Source organism: Dasypus novemcinctus, chromosome 21, assembly GCF_030445035.2.
Source record: "Dasypus novemcinctus isolate mDasNov1 chromosome 21, mDasNov1.1.hap2, whole genome shotgun sequence".
In the NCBI taxonomy this organism is placed as follows: Eukaryota; Metazoa; Chordata; class Mammalia; order Cingulata; family Dasypodidae; genus Dasypus; species Dasypus novemcinctus.
This window is the reverse complement of record NC_080693.1, coordinates 57,925,596-57,947,185: the sequence shown is the minus strand read 5'-3', so window position 1 is coordinate 57,947,185 and position 21,590 is coordinate 57,925,596. Positions and strand designations below refer to the sequence as shown.

The 21,590-nt window shown below is 42.3% G+C and overlaps 1 protein-coding gene across 2 annotated transcripts in view; it reads right to left on the bottom strand.

Moving 5' to 3' along the window:
* Window positions 1-732: 732 nt before the first annotated feature.
* Window positions 733-21,590, bottom strand: part of SOCS7 (suppressor of cytokine signaling 7) — a 38,660-nt gene continuing 17,802 nt past the window's right edge. For both annotated transcript variants that reach the window (XM_004457841.3, XM_023588572.2), the window contains 4 exons: window positions 19,880-20,008; window positions 9,684-9,819; window positions 9,137-9,286; window positions 733-6,448 (listed from right to left, as the gene is read on the bottom strand). In XM_004457841.3, the coding sequence (XP_004457898.2) occupies window positions 9,166-9,286; window positions 9,684-9,819; window positions 19,880-20,008 (386 nt within the window). In that variant the 3' untranslated portion in view covers window positions 733-6,448; window positions 9,137-9,165. The remainder of the gene's footprint in view (window positions 6,449-9,136; window positions 9,287-9,683; window positions 9,820-19,879; window positions 20,009-21,590) is intronic.

Below are 21,590 nucleotides of genomic sequence, written 5' to 3'. Positions count from 1 at the left end.
AAGGAGTGCACGTGGTAAGAAGCACTGCCCCGTGCAAAAAAAGTGCAGCCTGCCCAGGAGTGGCGCCACACACATGGAGAGCTGATGAAGCAAGATGATGCAACAAAAAAGAGATGCAGTTTCCCAGTGCCGCTGACAATAGAAGCGGACACAGAAGAACCACAGCGAATGGACAGAGAGCGCAGACAACTGTGGGGGGAGGGGGGGAAGGGGAGAGACATTTTAAAAAATAAATATATCTTATAAAAACAAAAACACTATATATATATAAAAAAGAAACATACCCAGTCCTTCTCTCTCCAAAAACCACAGCTCAAGAGGAAATGACTAGAAATGCAGGAGGAGGGATCAGGTTAAACTTAAAAAAAAACCTTGACTGCCAGCCTAGTTAAATACCGGGAATGATGACCACTATGGTAAAATATGAAATCTCCCAAGGTGAAGCCCCCCACCAATACTCATGCTGGCAGAAGAGCTACAGGCACTTGGTCCCAGAAGCTCCCCAGAATTCTGCACTTCCTGGGAAAGAAGGCAGAGAGCAATGGCCCTCAGCCTCAGGAATTTCCAACCTCCCTAATTCTGAAAAGGCCAGTGCTGGGGGGAACTTTGCTTGGCTAGCATCACAGGGACTTCCCCAATGCCCAGGAATGGGTCATTTGACCCTACTGGGGAAGTGGAGAGTCACATGAGATGGGTGAGGGACTGAAAAACAGAAACCCAGATAACATGAAATAATTTCTCAACATTTTTATTTCAAATCTCTTTTCACCCCTCTCCAAAAAGACATGGGTCAGTACAGCAATCATAAAAAGGAGATACAAACACAAGAGTCAAATGTCTCCCTCACTGACACTTACAAAAAACAGGGAATTGTACATGGGACTTCCAAACAGGACCTGCAGCAGCTACTAATGTCCCTTTATGAGTCAAACATGCCTATTAATACAGTATATACAGACACCCCATTCTGAAACTAATCTACAGGGACATCCCAATACCCACCCCCTCTATCCCCAGAAAAATACCAAAACACACCCAAAGTGCATTTGTTTTGTTTATATCAAAACATCTTTCCCTTTCCCCATCCCACCCTCAGACCCTCCCACCCTATTTAAGATTGGCCTGCAAGTCTATTTTAACCATTTAGTATTTTTTATACTTTATGAAAATAAATTATACAGCAACTATTTTAATAAATTAAACACAAAAAGGAGAGGAAAGGAGGAAAACTGAATGGGATGACAAAAGCCAGGCTAAGCTTTGGCTTGGAGGGCAGAGGTGGCTAGAGGACAGAAGTGGTTGCAGGAGGGTGTGGCTCCTCTTCTGATGAAGAACAGGCAACCACCCTGAGCTCAGAATGACAGCCCTCTTCATTGACCTTCTTAAAAACAACCAAAAAGTGTACAGCAGTGGTGGTACCATAGGCAGCACCAGTTTCAGCATTCCAACAACCGGTCTGCCCAGACAGCAGTGCCTGGATTATCCTTATCCCTTGGGAAAGATTCTGGGCATACAGTGAGAGGGGCAGGTCCCAGTTCAAGGGAGCACCAGGGCTGGAGTGGTCTGACCAGCCTTCCTGCTCCACCTGAGCTGTTAGGGAGCTACACTACAGCTCTGAGTGGGGTGTGCATTTGGTGGTTATTCTGAATTCTGATGAGGTTTTCCTTACGCTCTACCTCCAGGAGCAACTACGATGGCAGGCCAGCTTAACCACCTTCTTCCCGCCATGGCTGGCTGCTTTTTACCTGCCCCTTGATGCCTCCTGGCATTGCAGAAGAGGGGGTGGGAGAGGGGAAAGGAGCAGTTCCAGGTGCCTTCTAAAACGAGATGAAATGGGAATGAAGGCATGTCCATAAACTCAGCATGAAGGACTGACTTTCCAGGAGGCATATGGGAGTGGGAAGGGACACAGGAAACCAGGCAACACCTACCAGGAAGGTAAGCAATGAAAAGGAGAAACAACATGAAATCTGCATGGAAAGCAAGCTCTTTCCATGGCAGATTAGAGAATCAGTATTTTAAACACAATTCATTATTCTATTTTAACTGCAGCACCCAAGTCCCCAGGGCCTCTGTCTCTATGGTCCAATCCCTGTCTCTCTCTTTTCTCTTTTTGTTGTCCACTTTCTCAAGTCTTCCTGTACTTTTGTACTGAGAATGAAGGTTCCAGTGTCAAAACAGGATATATTATGGGGACTAGCAGAGTTGATCTCACTTTCTTGAGCTTTGCAGCCCAATAATCCTATAGCTATCATACTGGGGATAGGGAACTTCTTTTCTTTCTTTTTCTTTTTATATTACTTTTTCTTCTTCTTTTTTTAATAAAAAAGGTTTTACTCCCCAGGAGCAAATAAATCATTTTGAACTACTGATAAACACTGCTGCAGTGAAAAGAAAGATGGCTACATGTATGCAATAGCACAAATTCAGAGTAAGAACAGTTGTGTTGACGATTAGAGATAAAAATCACTTATCCACTCCCCCCTTTCCCACAAACCAAAACAAGAGGATTCCCATAGGGAAAATGTCTAACTCAAAGGCTCCTCCCTTAGGGACAGGGGGCATGTCATTCTCTTAAAAGTGGAAAACAAATGTCAAGTCTCTCCCCAATGGAGATTCTCTCAACACCCCAACTGGTGGCAAACTTCTGCAAATGAATAGACAGACAGACACACACACACACACACACAGGCACACACACACTCTTTTAGACCTTCTTGCAGCAGTCAAAGAGCTGAATCCCAGTGCCTAGCCCTCCAACTTAAGCGCTCAAAGCTAAGGGAGAGGCAGCAAGGAAAGTAAGGATCTAACCTCAGGAAAAAGTTCCTCCTATCCCTACTTCCTGCTGGGACCAGAGGGCTTCGAACAAGCTAGGGGTGAAAAGGCTGGCACCCCAGGGCATTTCTGGCTCTACTCTAGTCTTCCACACCTGGATCTGGGAATTCTGACCCCTCCTCACTCTTCAATTCTTCTCAGATGCGGACTGTAGAGGAGTTTGCAGCTATCTCCACACCACTGCCACCCTTACTAAAGGTCTTACAAATTCAGTCCAACTGAAAAGTAGGCAAGGAAGGAGGAGAAACCATGGAGGTGAGCTGCCACCTACCAAGCCTTCCTCTCAGGAAGCTGGGGACTGCAATCCACGGCTCTCACTCCAGGGTGTTACATTCAATATATCTAGGCACAGGCAGGCAAACAGGCCCAGGAATCAATGTCCCAAACTCCCTAAGAGCCAGTTATCACCCACTTAAAAGCCCCTGTCCTCCCTACTCCTGTGGTCCCCCCAACAGCACATACATTTCAAGTAATAAAGTTGTGGCAGTAGTTGTTGCTAGCTCACATTGGTCCAAGCCTGCCCTGAGGAAGCTTACAGCAGATCAATCATAAACCAGTAAGGGTTACATGGGCAGGGTCCCCCTACAGGCAGCCTGAGGGTACGGGCATCACCACCCTACAACTGAGAAATGGTAGGTTCCTAGAAGTAAGAACATTTTCCAGTTTATGACTTTAAATATAATAAAAAAGGAATGAATTCCCTCCGTCGATTGACTTTCAGTTAGCGAGCAGGGTAAGTGCTGATGACTGGCCCAGCTGCTGCTCCTCCCTCTGCTCTGTCCTCTTCCACCAGGCCAGGCACCTCAGACAAGTGTCCCCATCCCACCCTTTCTCCTCACCATTTCCTACCTGCTCCACACAAGGCCACCCACACAGGAACCAAGCACAGATGCCTGATAGATGGTCTCCTCTTTCACAACTGTTTTGCAGCCCACTCTGTTGAAGAGTAATTAGGGCTACAGCCTGGGCTGTGACTAAAACAGTCAGATCATGGTTACAAACACCAACCTTCCAGGAGGAGGAAGAAGGCAGATGGTGAGGCTGGGTCACACCTCCTTGGCTGGTTTGGTTTTGTACCTGAGTGTATGAATTCTTTAATGGAAATTCCCACTACCATGGTACAGGGGCTCTGCGTCCCTCACATGGCCTGCGTGGAGAACAGTGTGGTCCTTGGTGATGGGCAGCTACCCTGCTGGCTGTGGCTTTGGGCTCTACCTCACCATCTTAACTCCTTCAGCATTCAGAACTGCCTGTTGCCCAGGAAGTGTTGATCTAGACCACTTCTCTGAAAGAGGGTTCTTTAATGATGCTGCTCTAACTTGGGCCTGTGTACTATTCAGTACAGGCCATGCAGATTTCTGCTTCCACACTTTTGCTCATGTATTTCTCATTCACTGCCTTGCCCCTGACTACCTATCCAAATGTTATCCTTTAAGACCCAAAGTATCATTACCACAAAGCCTTTCCAGACCATTTGGTATACCCTGATCATACCCACTCTCAACTTCCTTAAGACAGTACTTGATTCTCTGCCACACTGAGTCGTTCTCCAATTGTTTCATGTGTGGTCACCTAAAAGCTCCCTTAAGCCAGGGATCAAGTCTTCCACCCCTTGTATTTTCCATAGTACCCAGGCAAACAAACACTAAAAAATAAATTTTTAAAAATGGGTAGCTGCCTATTATCCACTCAGGATCTCAACCGATTCCAGACTTCAGGCTTCATGGTAGAGTGGCACATTCTGCAAGATGGCAAATTTTTGCATCCTCAAGAAGCAAGATTCACAAATTAAGCCAATTTCTGGGATCACAAGCTTAACTGGCTGATGATACTGACATAGAAGGCAGTGAAAGAAGAGATACCTCCTAATAATTGGTAGTGGGCTATGTTTATGGTACAAAGCTCATTTTGCAGCCACCTCTTTACAGCCAGGGAGTGATGCAGGTTTCCTCCCTTTTAAGCTGCAAGGAGGAAGCTTGGTCATTCCATATAGGACACAAGGCAGAAGGCCAATACTCCCAGAGTAGGCAGTCCTATTGATTAGCATTACACTGGGGCCTTCCCCCAAACCATCAGGAAACTACAAACCTGACGATCATATTATTTATCTCATGAGATGAGGCAGATATAAGCATAGGGCAACCTAAAAAGGCAGTCTCCTGAAACACTTACTGCAAAAGAGTAATAAAAACCAAACAGCTCGATTTTTACATGTCAATGGCAAACCTCTCCCCACAGTAACTCTAGAGGGAAAGCAAACACAAAATGTTATTTGATTTGGCAATGGCCTGCTTCAGAAAAAATTAAAGACCATTGGAAAGCATTAGCATTTTTCTCCACCCTCTTCCTTTCCACTTGGAAGACAGGCAACTTCCAAATCATTGACACACTTCTCAATGAATGGAGGGTAAAGAAGATTTGACTCAGGAAATTTCAGGGTTAGAAATAATGCTGAGGAAAATAGAGAAGCCCTTACTACCTCCCATCCCAGAAGTGGGACGACAGCAATAAACCTAAAAGCAAGAGATGGCATGCTCTCCTCCTCTCTAATCTATGGAAATCCCATTAAGGCTAAGACACTAGAGAGCTTTCTCTAGGAAGAAATAGTTCCAGTCCTCACCTTCCTTCACATTCCCTCTTACTAGGTGACAGACATATGGAGATAACACTGACTCTTAAGTTGTGGGTACAGTTTACCATTCAGAATCTGGAAGCATGCTCCATTAACCTCAGCAGCCCATGACTGGAGCTCTGAACTGCTCAGGTGATGAGAAAAACCATTGCCTTGACAGCTAGCAGAAGCTACAGAACAATGTTTCATCATGACCAGAGTGAAATGCACAGTTACCACAAAGGGGAATGGTTGGGGTGGAGGAAGAATAGGGCTAATCTGAGGTCACAGAGCTGAGGAATTAAAAAAAAACTAATACAGTTTCTATGAGAGGTGATTCTAAAATCAGGTTCTTAATCCTTAAGAAGAAAGGATACAAAGAGTCACCACTGCTTCTCCTAGCAAAGGCCATTTGCCAGTCATGTCTAGTCATTTTCTCTTCAAGACCACCTCCCTCCCCCCACCTCCTTTCTTTTCCTGTTTCTACTGAAGCTACCTGTAGAGAAGCAGATTTTCAGCCCTCAGGAATTCCCAACCTTATTTTGCATTTCTCTGACTCCTTTTCCTCCCTCTTCATTGGTCATGGTAAAGACCCTAAAGTGCATTTGGCACCAGCTCAATGACTGTAACTGGCAATCCCTTCTCTTTCCCTTCCCTCCTTCCAACCTGCTCATTGTTCACAGCACTTTCAACACAATGGGCACAAACCCCAGCTGCCTTTAAATTGAGTTTTCCATACTAAGAAATGGAAATATAAAAAATAAAACTTCTGCAAAAAAAAAAACAACAGTGTTGAGACTTCTTCCAGTTTTCCAAGGAGCTTATCCAGTTCCAGGACACCACAGGGGCTGTGAAGGATGGAGCCCGCACTCAGAGACTATGGTTATGTGCTTCTTCCGTGTAAGTGAACCAAAGTCTTGGCACAGAGAATCCCAATGCTTCCTATTCTCTCTCCATTTTCTTCATTTGGTTCTTCAAAACTGGAGCTTGGCAACCAAATGCCTAGGTACAAAAGGAAAAAAATTACCATGGTTCAACAGAGTAGAACCAAAACAGAGTGATGGGATAGCCTGGCCTACAGAGGTGGAGAAATTACCCTCAAAAGGAGAATGAAGCCTGGATAGCCAAATGCTCCCACAAATCCTGGCTGCCTGGGGATGTAGTACTGGCCTCTGTCAGGAGGGGGCCTGAACAACCTATGACTTAGATGCCAGAAACAGGTGCTGAACAAACAGATACATTCTGCCACATTACCTAACTCCTCTCTTCTTCTTTCTCTTACCTCTTAATTTCCTACCTACTTGTTTCCACTTCTTCCCTGAGGCCCACCTGCTCCAAGGGACTAAAAAGAGAATGGAGGCCCTGGAGTAACCCCTTGTGAACCTGGCTAGAAACAGCTCTCAGTCTCTGCACTTCTGGCTACTGATGAATATAATTGCATATAATTGCAAAAGTCAGTGCAGGTTCTAACTTGTGATTTAAGACAGACCCTGTTCTAGCTGTTACTCTGTACCCTGACTCCAAGGTCCCTGAAATGAAATTGTCCAGGTAATAGTGTGCACAGGCCAAGCAGGTCATTCAGCTCTCCCAAATCAAAACCAGACTGACAAACATGAAGTTAAAAGTACCAAATTTCACATGTTAAAGACCTTTCCCTTGGGAAATGTTATTTCCTTTTTTTCCAGGGGTTCTAGGGTTGAAACCAGGATCAAGTACTGCATAACACTTGTTCTTTGTCACGTCACAATCCCAACATCACAGCAAAAATGGACCCTGGGAGTTCAATTCAATCCTTTGACAATACACAACTATCCAACACTCATGACAAATGGCTACTACCCCCAGCCTGTACCTGACCATACCATGTGATTCCCTGAGATTTCAGGTTTGAGCTGAAATGTCACCTCCTCTGAGGCCATCCCTGATAATCCAAACTTGAGAAGTCTCTACCACTAGTCACTAATCTGCTCCCACTTTTATTTTCCTCCTAACATGTGTGTCAACCGAAATTATCCTATTCATTTATTTACATGTTTGTGAAGAGTGCCAGTTCTGTGAGCAGGGTCCTTAACTGTCTTGCTCAGTGCTCTTTCCCAGTGCACACTGGGATAAAGATATCTGCTACATGAATAAACAAATAGGCAACCCACTACCTCCTGAGGAAAACCAATCCATTTTTGGACCTCTCTATTAAAAAGGTTCTACTACAGCTGGACTGAAATCTAACTCCTCGTTATTTATATTCATTTTGGTCTTTGTCCTGGCCCCTGGAACCACACTGAATAAATGTACTCCCTCTTCATTAGGAAATTCCATCAAATATTTCTTTCAACTCCCACCCTAAAAACTTCTATGCTCCAGTCCGATAGGATTTCTAGTCCCTTCATTTATTCCCCATATAAAGAAATTCAGAGCCCTGCAGCATTCTGAGACCTTTTCCTGAATGTGTTCCTGTTCATACAGGTTCCTCCTAGGGCAGAGCACTAGGAAGCGGTGCTCTAACAGAGGGATTCTAATTACTCCTCCAGGGGTGTGCTCAGGTAGGTGGACCTTCCCATTCTAATCGCCACTACAAAGTCACTAAGCAGAAAAATCCTTCTAGACATTATAGCACTTAAATGTCTTAGGCATCATTTTCAAGGGCATACGATCTGCATATAATTGATATAAGAAAGTGTGCAACCAACCCAGGACTCTTTAAAACTCTGCAGCCTCCCAAATTACCATTTTTAAATCTCTCTTCTTTGCTCTTCTCCCCTTATTATTTTTTATTAGCCTAGCTCCATGCCTTCCTCCAGAGCTAGTAGGAGACACAAAGCTAGGTTCACCTTAGCCATGACTAGCCATGTTTTGTATGGGGGCTGGCAGAGAAGCAGAAATATACAGCGCTTAAAAGTGACGCTCCAGATTAAGGGAAAGGCAGGAGCCACTGCACTCCGGCAGCTGATTACTAGAATGTGAGATCTTGTATGTGACAACACAACCAAAATCATAGTTCTCTGGCAATTCTGTTCCTTACTTGCCTCTATCTTTCAATGTTCACTCTAATACAATTCAAAAAATCACTTACACTTTACCTGTTGTGTAATATAGGAAAAGAAATAAGTCAGTTAGTGTAGTAATGGGAAAATAGCCTCTTGATAAATGAACTTTTTGGTTAATTCATTTATTCCCTTGAACAAGTGACTTTTCAGTGGTCCAAATGGAACTCTTAAAATAGAAGACCGAGCTATTTTAACTCATCCCTGTATTCCAAGCTGTAGGATATTGCAGTGCTCTCACTGAAGGGCGTGCCCATTGCAAGTAAAAGCATGCTTGCTTTCATTTGATGAAGTTTTCCCCCCCTTTGGTTTCCTGTTTTATATATCATTTGTGCAGTACAGGGAAATCAGCCAGAGTAAGTATGAGAAAAGGCTGCACACTTAGCTATACTCGTGTGTTCTCCTGTGATATTCAATGATTAGCTTGTACATTGTTTGGTAAATGTTCTTTAAGCCTCTCATAGCTGTCTGCTCTTCTCCCAGTGAGGCTATGTGCATGACTCTACTATCAGATTTCTCCTCTACAGATGCCTGGATCTGGCGCATAAACAAGGAGGTAGCCAGCACAGGGGGCACAGAGGCACTTAGTGCATGATGGTTTAACTGCCCAGGGAGAGACTTGGCTGAGAGTGAGGCAGAAAGCTCATACCCTTGGTGGCAACAGCTGGGGGCCCCTCGCTACGTGGAGGGTTCCACCTCTTGCTTCTGTTTGGAAATGAGCTGCGCTTCCTTTAGAGACAGATAAACCTCTTCCTGAGGATCATAATAGTAGAACTTTCGGATATAAGAGATGAGAGGTCTGTGGAAAACAAACAAGGACACAGTTTATTTAAAAATTCCTTCTTCATTCAACCCTTCCTTCTTCAATCCCTATAAGGTTGAGACTACACCAAAGACTGTTTGCTGACATAACAAAATTCCCATTTTCTCACTTACAATTCTGTCTCCTTCACTCTTACCACTCTACTCTCCACTCTTCATAGAGATTACAGAAGGGAGGCCAATACTGACACCTTCCTCCCTTCTGTCTACAATGTGACAGTTCTAGAGTTAGGTGCTAAGACACAAGAGAAGTGAAAGGATGATGCCTGTGAATGTTTAATGCCAGGCTCTGCCTTTGTAATTATCTTGCAGGTTTCACTGACATTTGTAACTAGGCCCCATTCCTGTACCAACCCTAATGACCCCCATAGTACTTAGGCAGTGGGAGATCCGGGATGTGATCTATCCGGACGAGCTGTCGGATCCGGAATCTGCAAAGGTGCTGGAGGGATTTGACATTGCTGAATCGGGACACTGGATAGAGCAGCTGGACTGGAGTTGGTGGCAGTCCTTCAAGAATGAAAACGAAGGGAAATATTCAGAGAGAATTTGCAGTTAACTAACAACTTCTTTTATGAAGAGAACCCAGAGAGGGGAAATGGGCTTCTTTATATTTCATGTATCTGTTCTGTGCAAAAACTCCCCTCCACAAAGACCTGTTGATTTCCATTTGCAAAAGCATCACTACCATATCCACACTCAAGGGAATCTATTCTCCCCTGCAAAAGACCTCCCTAGCATCACTTTTCTTTTTTTAATATTTATTTATTCCCCCCCCCCCCCCCCCCCGCCCCATTGTCTGCTCTCTGTATCCATTCGCTGTGTGTTCTGTGTCTGCTTGTATTCTCATTAGGTGGCTCCGGGAACCACTCCTGGGATCTTCTGGAATGGGAGAGAGGTGTTCATTCTCTTGCGCCACCTCAGTTCCCCGGTCTGCTGCATCTCTTATTCTCTCTCTTGTGTCACTTTTTGTTACATCACCTTGCTGCGCCAGCTCTCCGTGTGCACCAGCATTCTGTGCAGGCCAGCACTCCCGTGCAGGACAGCATTCCTGAACAGGTGAGTACTCCGCACGGAATAGCACTCTGCTTGGGCCAGCTCGCCTTTACCAGGAGGACCCGGGTATCAAACACTGGACCTCCTATACAGTAGACAGGAGCCCAATCACTTGAGCCACATCTGCTTTCCCCTAGCATCATTCTTAACACCTAAGAGTCTTCCTCCTCAGAAAAGCGCAATGGAGCTGGAGACTTTGCTTTGAACCAAGTGGCCAAACCCAGGCCTGAGGCTCGTAGGGAAGGGAAAGAGTCAAAGGCATCCCCCGTTGAAAACTGGAGACACTTTTTCTTAGGAGAGAGCAGTATCTTGAGTGTGAGGACTATTGGAAAGGGCCAAAAGGGAAAGTTCAGAGAGGTTCTCACCAAATTCCAACAGAAAGACTGGTGAGTAGAAGGCAATAGCAGGGTCAAAGTTCACAAACCTATCACTCCTACCATTAATTTCATGCCTGAACAACCACTTCTTATATTCTTCTTCCTGCTTCTGAAATGTAGGGCTGGGTTACAGGAAAAAAAAAAAAAACGATACTTTTAAAATAAAGGCAACTACAGAAGTTTGGGCAAACTGAAGTTAGACCTACTGAGTGCAAAAGTGCCTGCTGATGCCAACCATGCAGGCCTGATAGGCACTTCCACACTCTTATGTTTCATCAATATCAACAGGATCTGTGCTGGGAAATCCCAACCCCCAAAGGGTCAACACCACAGAATGGAGACATCCAGAATAGCAAGGACCCTGAAACAGGTTCAAGAATAAAGAATATCTTGGTTTCAATAAACAAAGGGACTTTGGAAAGTAAACAAGAACAGAGAAAGAGTACGAATTGCAAAATATTTTAAAGAATTCTTTAACCAGTCCTTGTTACTTCAAAAGAAATTCTGTAAACATACTAGTTGGAAAATAAAAATATCTATTATTATTAGAGTCTAATTTCAAATAGCTTTTATTTTTTTTTAAGATTTATTTTTTATTTATTTCTCTCCCCTGCCCCCCCTCCCCCAGATGTCTGCTCTCTGTGTCCATTCACTGTGTGTTCTTTTGTGACCGCTTCTATCTTTATCAGCGGCACCGGGATTCTGTGTTTCTTTCTGTTGTGTCAGCTCCCTGTGTGGCACCATTCTTAGGCAGGCTAAACTTTCTTTCGCGCTAGACGGCTCACCATTATGGGGTGCACTCCTTGCGCGTGAGGCTCCCCTATGCAGGAGACACCCCTGCGTGGCAGGGCACTCCTTGCGCACATCAGCACTGCGCATGGGCCAGCTCCACATAGGTCAAGGAGGCCCGGGGTTTGAACCGCGGACCTCCCATGTGTTAGGCAGACGCCCTATCCATTGGGCTAAGTCCACTTCCCTCAAATAGCTTTTAAATTTTATTTTAAGACATGAGAAGGAGAAATTAAAGCTGTAGCTTTCCAAAGCCCTTTTTTTTGGTGGTACATGGGGCTGGGGATTAAGCCCAGGACCTCATATGTGGAAAACCAGTGCTCAATCACTGAGTCACATCAGCTTCCCTCAGTTGGTTTTATCGTTTGTTTTGCTTGTTGTTTTGTTCTTTGTTTTTTTTTTTTTCAGGAGGCACCAGGAACCGAAGCTAGGACCTCCCATGTGGGAGGCGGGCACTCAACTGCTTGAGCCATATTCACTCCCCATCTTCCAAAGCCTTTTGATGGTCACTGACAACTGACTATCTCAGGGGAAAAAAAATGAAACATATATTATTGTTACTAAATAAATGAGCTTATCTTAAGAACACTAAACTCACCTAAAATTCGAAACTATACTTTGAGACAAGATACCAACATCATTATCTTTATTTCACATATGAAGAAACTGAGGCCCACTGAACTTAGAGAACTTGTTCACAGCACAGAACCAGTGAAGCTGGACCACCTAGAATATCTGATCAGTAGCTCAGCCATGGCCAGAAAACCTCTCAGAGTTGTTCTCCAAGTCTCTGCAGAGCACTTGCCAGTCTGACTGGCTCAGGGGGCCTTCCAGGATAGTCACAGTACCCTGATTAATGACCAGCTTCTCCCAGTCCTCACCTCTCCCCTCCTACTCCAAGTCTTAAGACTTAAATTGTGAAGTGCTACAGCCCTCCTCTACCCTACATGGTTAGTCCTCCTCTCACACACCATTAAAAAAAAGAAAAGAAAAAGAAAAAGAACTCACACATAGATTCTCCCTTGAATATATTTTAATTCAAGAGGTTTTAAAAAAATGAGTTTGGGTTCAAATGCCTCTTTGAATTTACCCTTTCCCTCATAGGTTTTTAAAATATTCTTTAGTAAATTAAACTACGGCAATAGAAAGCTTTTGGGAGTTGGTTTTAATACTGCTAAATTCAACATGATGTTTCAGAGATAAAAGTAATTTATGTATCTAATTATTTATTCCCTAAGACACAGTGCTATAGGATTTGTGCTTAAAGAGATCAGAACAAGCAGCAAACAATTACTGGACTGTCTGCCTACTTGAATTTTAATGGCCATATATATTTGTCTATTTAATTGTGCTACTTTTAGCCCTGAGGTTCACAAATAGCAGTTTGTAACTTGACAATTCTCTGATATTCCCTGGTGTCTTGTCCCCAAAACACAGCAAACAATTCAAGCTCTGGCAGCCAGAGCTTATAAAAGAAGAGGTTAGAAATGGGAAGAAACCCAAGATAAGACACGAGCACAGCTGAAAGGGTGAGGGTAAGGTGGAGCAGGGGTCATAAGAAACTTTCTCTTGCTCCTCATGCCAGGGGTCCTTAGTCTAAGTCTAGCTTCTGGCCACTTTCCTATTTTTCTCTTCCCCACCCCAGGATTGGACTAGGAGTGGCAGACCACTTCCACGGGTCTGGGAACCTCAACAACCAGGTTTTTCTGCCATACCAAACTACATCCTGAGGACCAGAATCAGATCAGGAATCACACTGACTTCATAATCAAGGTCTCATTTTCTTAGAAGTTTAAGTATACAGGGAATAAATTAGGGAATTTTGATGATCTCATATGTAGCCCTTCAAGAAGAGAAAATAAAGGAAGTTTTCTGCAAACAGTGAAGTACTGTTTCTTAACATTTCACTCTATTCTTTAGTTTGAAACATTTTAAGAAAAACTATATGAGAGAATTACTAACAATGCATTATTTCTGGGGAGTGGAGTATGAGTGAAAAAGCAGAAGATCCACTTTTCCTTACAAACTCTTGTGTGCTTTTGACATTTTTACCACAAACATTATTTTTAAAATTTAAGAAGAAATTCATTTTAGAACTTTTAAATGAGTTCTGCAAGATTGCAGAATATGAGATCAATTTTTTAAAAATTGTTTTTCTATAAGTAGCAAAGAATCAACCAAAAATGAAATTAAGAAAACTATTCCATGGCGGCGGACTTGGCCCAGTGGTTAGGGTGTCTGTCTACCACATGGGAGGTCCGCGGTTCAAACTCCGGACCTCCTCGACCCGTGTGGAGCTGGCCCATGCGCAGTGCTGATGCGTGCAAGGAGTGCCATGCCACCCAGGGGTGTCCCCCACGTAGGGGAGTGCGCCCGTGAGGAGAGCCGCCCAGCGCGAAAGACAGTGCAGACTGCCCAGGAATGGCGCCGCCCACACTTCCGGTGCCACTGATGACAACAGAAGCGGACAAAGAAACAAGACACAGCAAATAGACAGAGAACAGACAACTGGTGGGGGGGGGTGGGGGGGGGAGGAGAGGAGAGGAGAGGAGAGGAGGGGAGGGGAGGGGAGGGGAGGGGAGGGGGAGGGGAGGGGAGGGGAGGGGAGGGGAGGAGAGGAGAGGAAACTATTCCATTTAAAATAGCATCAAAAAGAATAAAATATGGTGCTTCAGGGACAATTACTGGACATTGTAAATCCTCCCAGGGCCCACTGGATGGAACGTGGGAGAGTATGGGCTATGATGTGGACCACTGACCATGAGGTGCAGCGATGCCCAGAGATGTACTTACCAAATGCAATGGATGTGTCATGATGATGGGAGTGAGTGTTGCTGGGGGGGGAGTGGTGGGGTGGGGGTGGTGGGGTTGAATAGGATCTCATATTTTTTGAATGTAATATTTTTACAAAATGAATAAAATTAAAAAAAAAAAAGAATAAAATACTTAGGAATAAATTTAAGAAAAGATGTGTAAAACATATACTCTGAAAACTACAAAACATTGCTGAAAGAATTCAGAGAAGAACTAAATAAATGAAAAGACACCCCATGTTCATAGATCAAAAGACTTAACATTGTTAAGATGGGGGAGTGGAGAGAAGCAGATTTGGTTCAACTGATAGAGCATCCGCCTACCACATAGGATGTCCAGGGTTCAAACCCAGGGCCTCCGGACCCGTGTGGTGAACTGGCCCATGCGCAGTGCTAATGCGCGCAAGGAGTGCTGTGCCACGCAGGGGTGTCCCCCGTGTAGGGGAGCCCCACACGCAAGGAGCGCGCCCTGCAAGGAGAGTTACCCTATGCGAAAAAAAGCACAGCCTGCCCAGGAGTGGTGCCACACCCACGGAGAGCTGACACAGGAAGATGACATGAAAGACTCACAGATTCCTGGTGCCACTGACAAGAATGCAAGTGGACACAGAAGAACACACAGCAAATGAACACAGAGAGCAGACAACGGGGTCGGGGGAAGGGAAGAGAAATAAATAAAAATAAACTTAAAAAAAGAAAAATTAACTCCAAATAGATCATAGACCTATGTAAGGGCTAAAACTATAAATCTCAGAAGGAAATATAGGCGCTAACCTCTGTGGCCTTGGATTAGGCAAAACCCATCTAGGTATAACACCAAAAGCAGAAGTGACAAAAGAAAAATAGATAAAATGGGCTTCATCAAAATCAAAACCTTTGTGCTTCAACAGATACCATCAAGAGAGTGAAAAGACAACCCAAAGAATGGGAGAAAGTATTTGCAAATCATATATCTGACAGGAGGCTTGTATCCAAACTATATAAAGAACTCCTAAAATTCAATAATAAAAAGACAACCTGATTAAAAATAAAATGAGCTAAGGATTTGAGTAGATACACAAATGGCCAATAAGCACATGAAAAGATGCTCAACATCATTAGTCACTGGGGAAATGCAAATCAAAACCACAATGAGATAGTACTTCATATCCAATAAGAGAGCTAAAATAAAAAAGATGAACAGTAAGTGTTAGCCAAGATGTAGAGAAATTGGAACCCTTGTACACTGCTGGTAGAATATAAAATGATACAGCCACTTTGGAAAACACTTTAGCAGTTCCTCAAAAAAGTTAAACATGAAGTTACCAGATGACCTAACAATTTCACTCCTAGGTATATACCCAAGAGAACTGAAAACATTTGTTCACACAAAAACCTGTACATGAATGCCCATAACAGCAATATTCACAATAGCCAAAAAATGGAAACAACTCAAATATCTATCAACTGATGAACAAATAAACCAAATGTAATATATCCAAACAATGGAATATTATTCAGCAGTAAAAAGGAATAAGTACTGATTCATGCTACAACATTGATAAAACTTGAAGACATTATGCAAAATGAAAGAAGCCAGACACAAAAGGTCACATATTGTATGAGTCCATTTATATGAAATATCCAGAAAAGGCAAATCCATAGAGACAGAAAGGAAATTGGTGATTGCCAGGGGCCAGGGAGAAGGGCAAATAGGGAATGACTATTAATAGTATGGGGTTTCATTGTGGGGTGATTAAAATGCTCTAAAATTGATTGTAGTGATTATTGTACAACTCTGTGACTATATTAAGAACCACTAATTTGCTCTCTAAATGGGAGAATTATATCTCAGTTAAGCTGTTATACAGTATTAACAAAAAGAAAAAGAAAACACAAATACACCAACATGAAGAGGCTCCCACTGACCAACAATGGGAAAATTTGTGCTTCAACAATGACAATAATTGCAATGGACTGAAATCCATCAAATATATTTAATTCATGAATATTAATTTCTATGAATATTTAATTCCATGACTTTAATTCCAAAACTAATACTTTCTTAAGCAGTAACCTTCAAATGATAATATGGAACATATTATCCTAAAAATTGGAAATAAAGGAAAGTAATTTACCTTTTCATTTACTTGCTTTTCCTACATGAAATGGGTAAAGAACTGATACGAGGGAAGAGGATTTGGCCCAACAGATAGGGCGTCCGCCTACCACATGGGAGGTCCACGGTTCAAACCCCAGGTCTCCTTGACCCGTGTGGAGCTGGCTATGCACAGTGCTGATGTGTGCAAGGAGTGCCATGCCACGCAGGGGTGTCCCCCATGTAGGGGAGCCCCATGCGCAAGGAATGTGCCCCATAAGGAGAGCTGCCCAGAACAAAAAAAGTGGAGTCTGCCCAGGAATGGTGCCACATACACGGAGAGCTGACACAGCAAGATGATGCAACAAAATGAGACACAGATTCCGGGTGCTGCTGACAAGAATACAAGCAGGGGGGTGGGGAGTATATGGAGACCTCATATTTTTTTAATGTAACATTAAAAAAATAAAGACAAAAAAAGAATACAAGCAAGCACAGAAGAACACACAGAAAATGGACACAGAGAGTAGACAACTAAGCGGGGGTGGCAGAAAGGGGAAAGAAATAAAAAATAAATCTTAAAAAAAAAAACTGATACAAGGCAAAGACTCTATAAAAAGTATTCTATCCAATAAATTAAAAAGTGATAAAATTAGAATATCACCATTTTGCAACCCCCAATAAATGGCTGTTAAGATCATTCAGCAATGACTACTAAGATCACAAAAATAAAGCAACTGCACAGTTAAGTTTATAACTGTGAATAAGGCCATACTGAGATGTAATCAATGACCCCAGATCTCTTAGGACTAGGTCCCAGTATTATGATGAGAAGGTATAAAAGGGAAACCAAGCTCATGCACCATCATCTTAACCAAGGGTCTCTCTGCCAGATGGAATTACTCCATTTACTCTAATTAATTTCCTTCTGCTCCCTATTTGCCACTATTCAGAATTTACCCATTAGTCCTATTTTTGCTATTCCTGCCATCCCTGGCATCCCTTTAATACCTGCTAGTGCATCCAATTCTGGGGATGGAACTCGAAAAACCTAAGTCTGTATCCTGGCTCTGTAACTCACTGCACCTGTTTTGTTTTGTTTTTCTTTGTGTTTGTTTTTCAGGGTTTTTTTTTAATCTGCAAAAAAACATCCCCTTGAAGAGTTTTCCAAGGATTAAATAAAATAACACCTGGTCCCTTGTAAGTGTTTAACAGGAACAGTTATCGTCATGCCAAAGCCTGAATGCACAGGCTCCTTTTAGAATCTACAGAGTTAACATTTCTAGCACAGGCTGATAGAGCTCAACCTAAACACTGACTACCTCTTCCTCATTCCAATCCTCTCCCCTACTAAACTCAACCCCTTATAAGGCCTACACCTTTATTTTTATGTTGATCAAAGGAAGGAAGCAAACAAGGGTAATGGAAAATACTGGCTTTCTCTTCTTTTTGCCAACCCATCAAACAGAGGTCACTTATGCTCCAGGGGTAAATACTAACTCTGCTTTTACCTACTTAACTTGATTACAATTTTTCGTGCAAGCAGATACCCTATCTGTAGCATTCATCAGAAGTCCTAAAAGACAACCCCCACTAATTAACACAATTCTGCCTTCTATATGTAGTCTCCAGGCATCCCAGCACACTCAACTTTCAATGTGATTATTGCTATCTTTTCCTGTATCAGAGTGGTGGTGAATAAAGCACAGGATTTAGAGTCAGTGGGCCTGGGTTTGAATCCAGGTTTCAGCAATGATCAGCTAAGTGACTTTTAGAGGAACGTAACTTTTGACCCCCAGGCTCAGTTTCCTCACTGGTGAAATCAAAATTGTATTATCTTTTATTTTCTTAATAGACTGATCTATTATCTACCATTGCAGTTGTAAGAAATTAGAGATATTTAAATAAAGAACCTGACAAAGTGCCGGCACATGATAGATTTTCAATAAATAGTAGTAGTCGTTACAAGCTCTAGCCTTTAATAAAATGTGAAGAATCTCAGTTAAAATTTCTGCAGACAGGACCAGATATATTATCAATAAGTATTTATGGGATGAAGTAAACTGTACCTGAAGTGTCCAAGATCCATGAAGTCCCATAATACTCTATAGGTAGACAGATGCTCCACAGTAGGAATGATTTCTGAGGAGAGTTCCCTAATTCACCCATAAGCAGAGCTGATTACTGCTTCCTCTGATGATCACTGCCATGCCTTGTATTGACTTTAACATACCCTCTTGCCTTTGTCTTCCTATCTTTGTCTTCCTACCTTTTTGAGGCTGTGAGCTCTCTGAAGGCAGAGATGTGGCTTATTTTTCATACTTGGTAACATAGATTACTTTTAATAAATGTTTGTTAAATAAATACCCCCTCTCTCTCCAAAAAAAAGCCACAAACTTTAAAAATTGCTAGGCCGAGGCAATTCCTATTAAGGAATGAGTCTAACTTTTTCCTTTAACCAAGTCATTTGCATGAGACCCAACTGTGTTGACAGCACTGAGGCAAATACTAAATGAAGTGAGAATTAATACAGTTCACACCCTGTCATGCCTTATTTAAATCACCAAGATTACAAAAAAAAAATTCCTGTAACCTGGCTCAGTACTGTTATTGATGTTCTGCCTGAGGCACCCCTGCAACTTCTACTTTTTAGAGTAATTTCTTGGCACCCTGTTTAAGAATCTTAATTTGATTCAATGGGAAGGCATGAAGTTCTCATTTCAAGTTCTGTTTTTTTTTTATCTTTTAAATTTCTCACATTAATATGCTTATCCTTATTTTCACTTTTCCCAAAACAATAAAAGCAAATTCCTCCAAAGCATCTCTTCTCCCTCTTCAATACATATTATACAGGTATCTCCCTACTTAGTAGGCAGGAAGACTCTAAGACCACAGCAGAAAAGTATGGGAACTGTCCAGTGCTCTCAAATGGAGAGAAGTCTTTGTATTCAACACTGGTAGGTGTGCTAAAATACAACAAAAAGTATCTACTAACAGCACATTTAGTACAACATGGGTCAAGCCCACAGCAGATATTTCCTAACAGGCTGTGAATGAATTCAATTTTCTCTGACACTCACCATTGCCTTCCTAATGAACACTCTTTTACCTTGCCTGTTCCTACAGAAATGACCTAAGAGTTCTCACCTCTCAGTTTCACCTATAAATATTAAGATGCCTGGCTCAGGGATAAGGAAACACCTATGAGTGTCAAAGGTTCACATAATATCTGGCCCTGAAAGGTGAAATCAGTTTTCACATTCTAATGTTTAGATGAGTAAAAATTCCTCCTCAATATGTTAAAGGATTAATGTGCAAGGGCAGGGGTTATCAACTTGACCCTATAGGAAGAGTGGTTGCTATAATAGCCAGGACAAAAAACTTTTTTTTTTGGCATTCAGGTACCATATAAGATCATACCCACATAAGTTAAATAATTAGTATAAACACAGCCTTACCTGGAACCCTGGATCTCAAGAAATAGAGAAACTTTCCATTCTTGGAATGCATGATGGCCCTCTTAATGAACTCTACCACTGATTGACAGCGATCCTCAAACTTGGGGTGACACCACAGGCTGAAGGTTCCTGTCATTGGAAAATTATGGAGAAGTAAAAATGTACAACTTACTTTAGAAAAACCTGGAAGGCTGTTTTGAATATTTTAACAATTCTCACTACAGGGAGGATAGTTTGTATGAAAGCTGGGTCAAAGGTCCCTGAAGCCACCTGCTGGATCAATTAATGGGAAGAAAGATGTTGCCTTCAATAAGACATAAATCAGGTCTTACAAGGTTTCTATCAAACAAGTTAATAATAAATTATAAATAAAAACAAAGTCAAGTCAGAAAAAGAAGATATAAAAAGATTTTGTCAAGTATACAAACATTAATCCTTAAATAGACTCTGAGGTTTCCCATGAAGACCATAAGAAAAGACCTGCCAAGGCAAAAGCAAGATTAAATGACATTCCCTTCAAGAAGATCTAAGTCTTCAATTAGTCACAGAACAGGAAGAGCAGTTTTGTGAGTCACCTCGTTCATGTATGTATTAGGCACAGAAAATCCAACTGAGTCTTTCCGTTTTTAACTTCTACAGAAGTTACAAAGATTGTACCTTAAGCTTTAGAGTTCCAAAGGCAAAAGGAAACCTGAAGTCCCTGACTTAAAAAACAACAACAACAAACAAACAGAAAAAAAAAATCATCTAAAACACTAGATCCAGGAACCATCTACAAAAGAGGTACTAAAAAGGGATACTAATTGTTCAAGAGAACTGCAGATTTGAGTCTGTCTAGCTACTCTTACAGTATCACTTAAGGAGACAGAGACAAATGTTCCATTGCAAACTGGCAAGTGAAAGACTCACAAGGCTTCTATTAAAAATTCTACTTACTCAAGGAAGAAAAGTCCCTTTGATCAAAAAGTAATTGGAGAACCCTCTGAAAAAGCTCTCATTCCTGGGATCTCACCTATCAGGTCAAGTATTTAGTCACCATTCCCATGGTCCAGTCATTTATCATTTTAATAGGTTTATCAAACATAGTTTATTCTGAAATGTTTTGTTTTGCATTTTTTTTGTTTTGTTTTGCTTTTTTAGGAATAGCTGGGAAATAGGCAGCAATCTATCCCACCGTTATCTAATTAATTCTCAGGTCTTTAGAATGAAGTTCCTTTTCCATCTGTAAGGTAGAGATGGGGGCAGAGGAAACCAAGGACAAAACGGCCACTTCCTACCTTACAAGATAAATAAATGCAAATAAATCCAGCAGAACCCGACTGACAGCAGGGAAAAGGAAGACATGGTGGTACCTAAAAAGAGCAGGACAGAGACTCTTAGGTGAGATGAAATGTCTAACACAGCTCATTTAAAGTTGAACACATATGGGAAGAGTGGAAAGAATGGTCTGTGCAAGTCCCTGAAATGCTCCAAAGTTATCTATACTTTAAAGAAAATTTTTAACTACCTCTATTTTGACAAAGGATGTATTATCCAGCCTTACGACTAATGCCCACCAAAGCTTCTGACCACAGTCAAGTACAGAATGCCCTGAGGCATACTCAATCCAGAAAGCTGCATTTAACAGGTCAGCTTCTAGACATGACTGGAATATTAAACATCACCTGGCCACAGAGGAGGAAGTACCACAGGAAGGAAGATAGACAGTGGA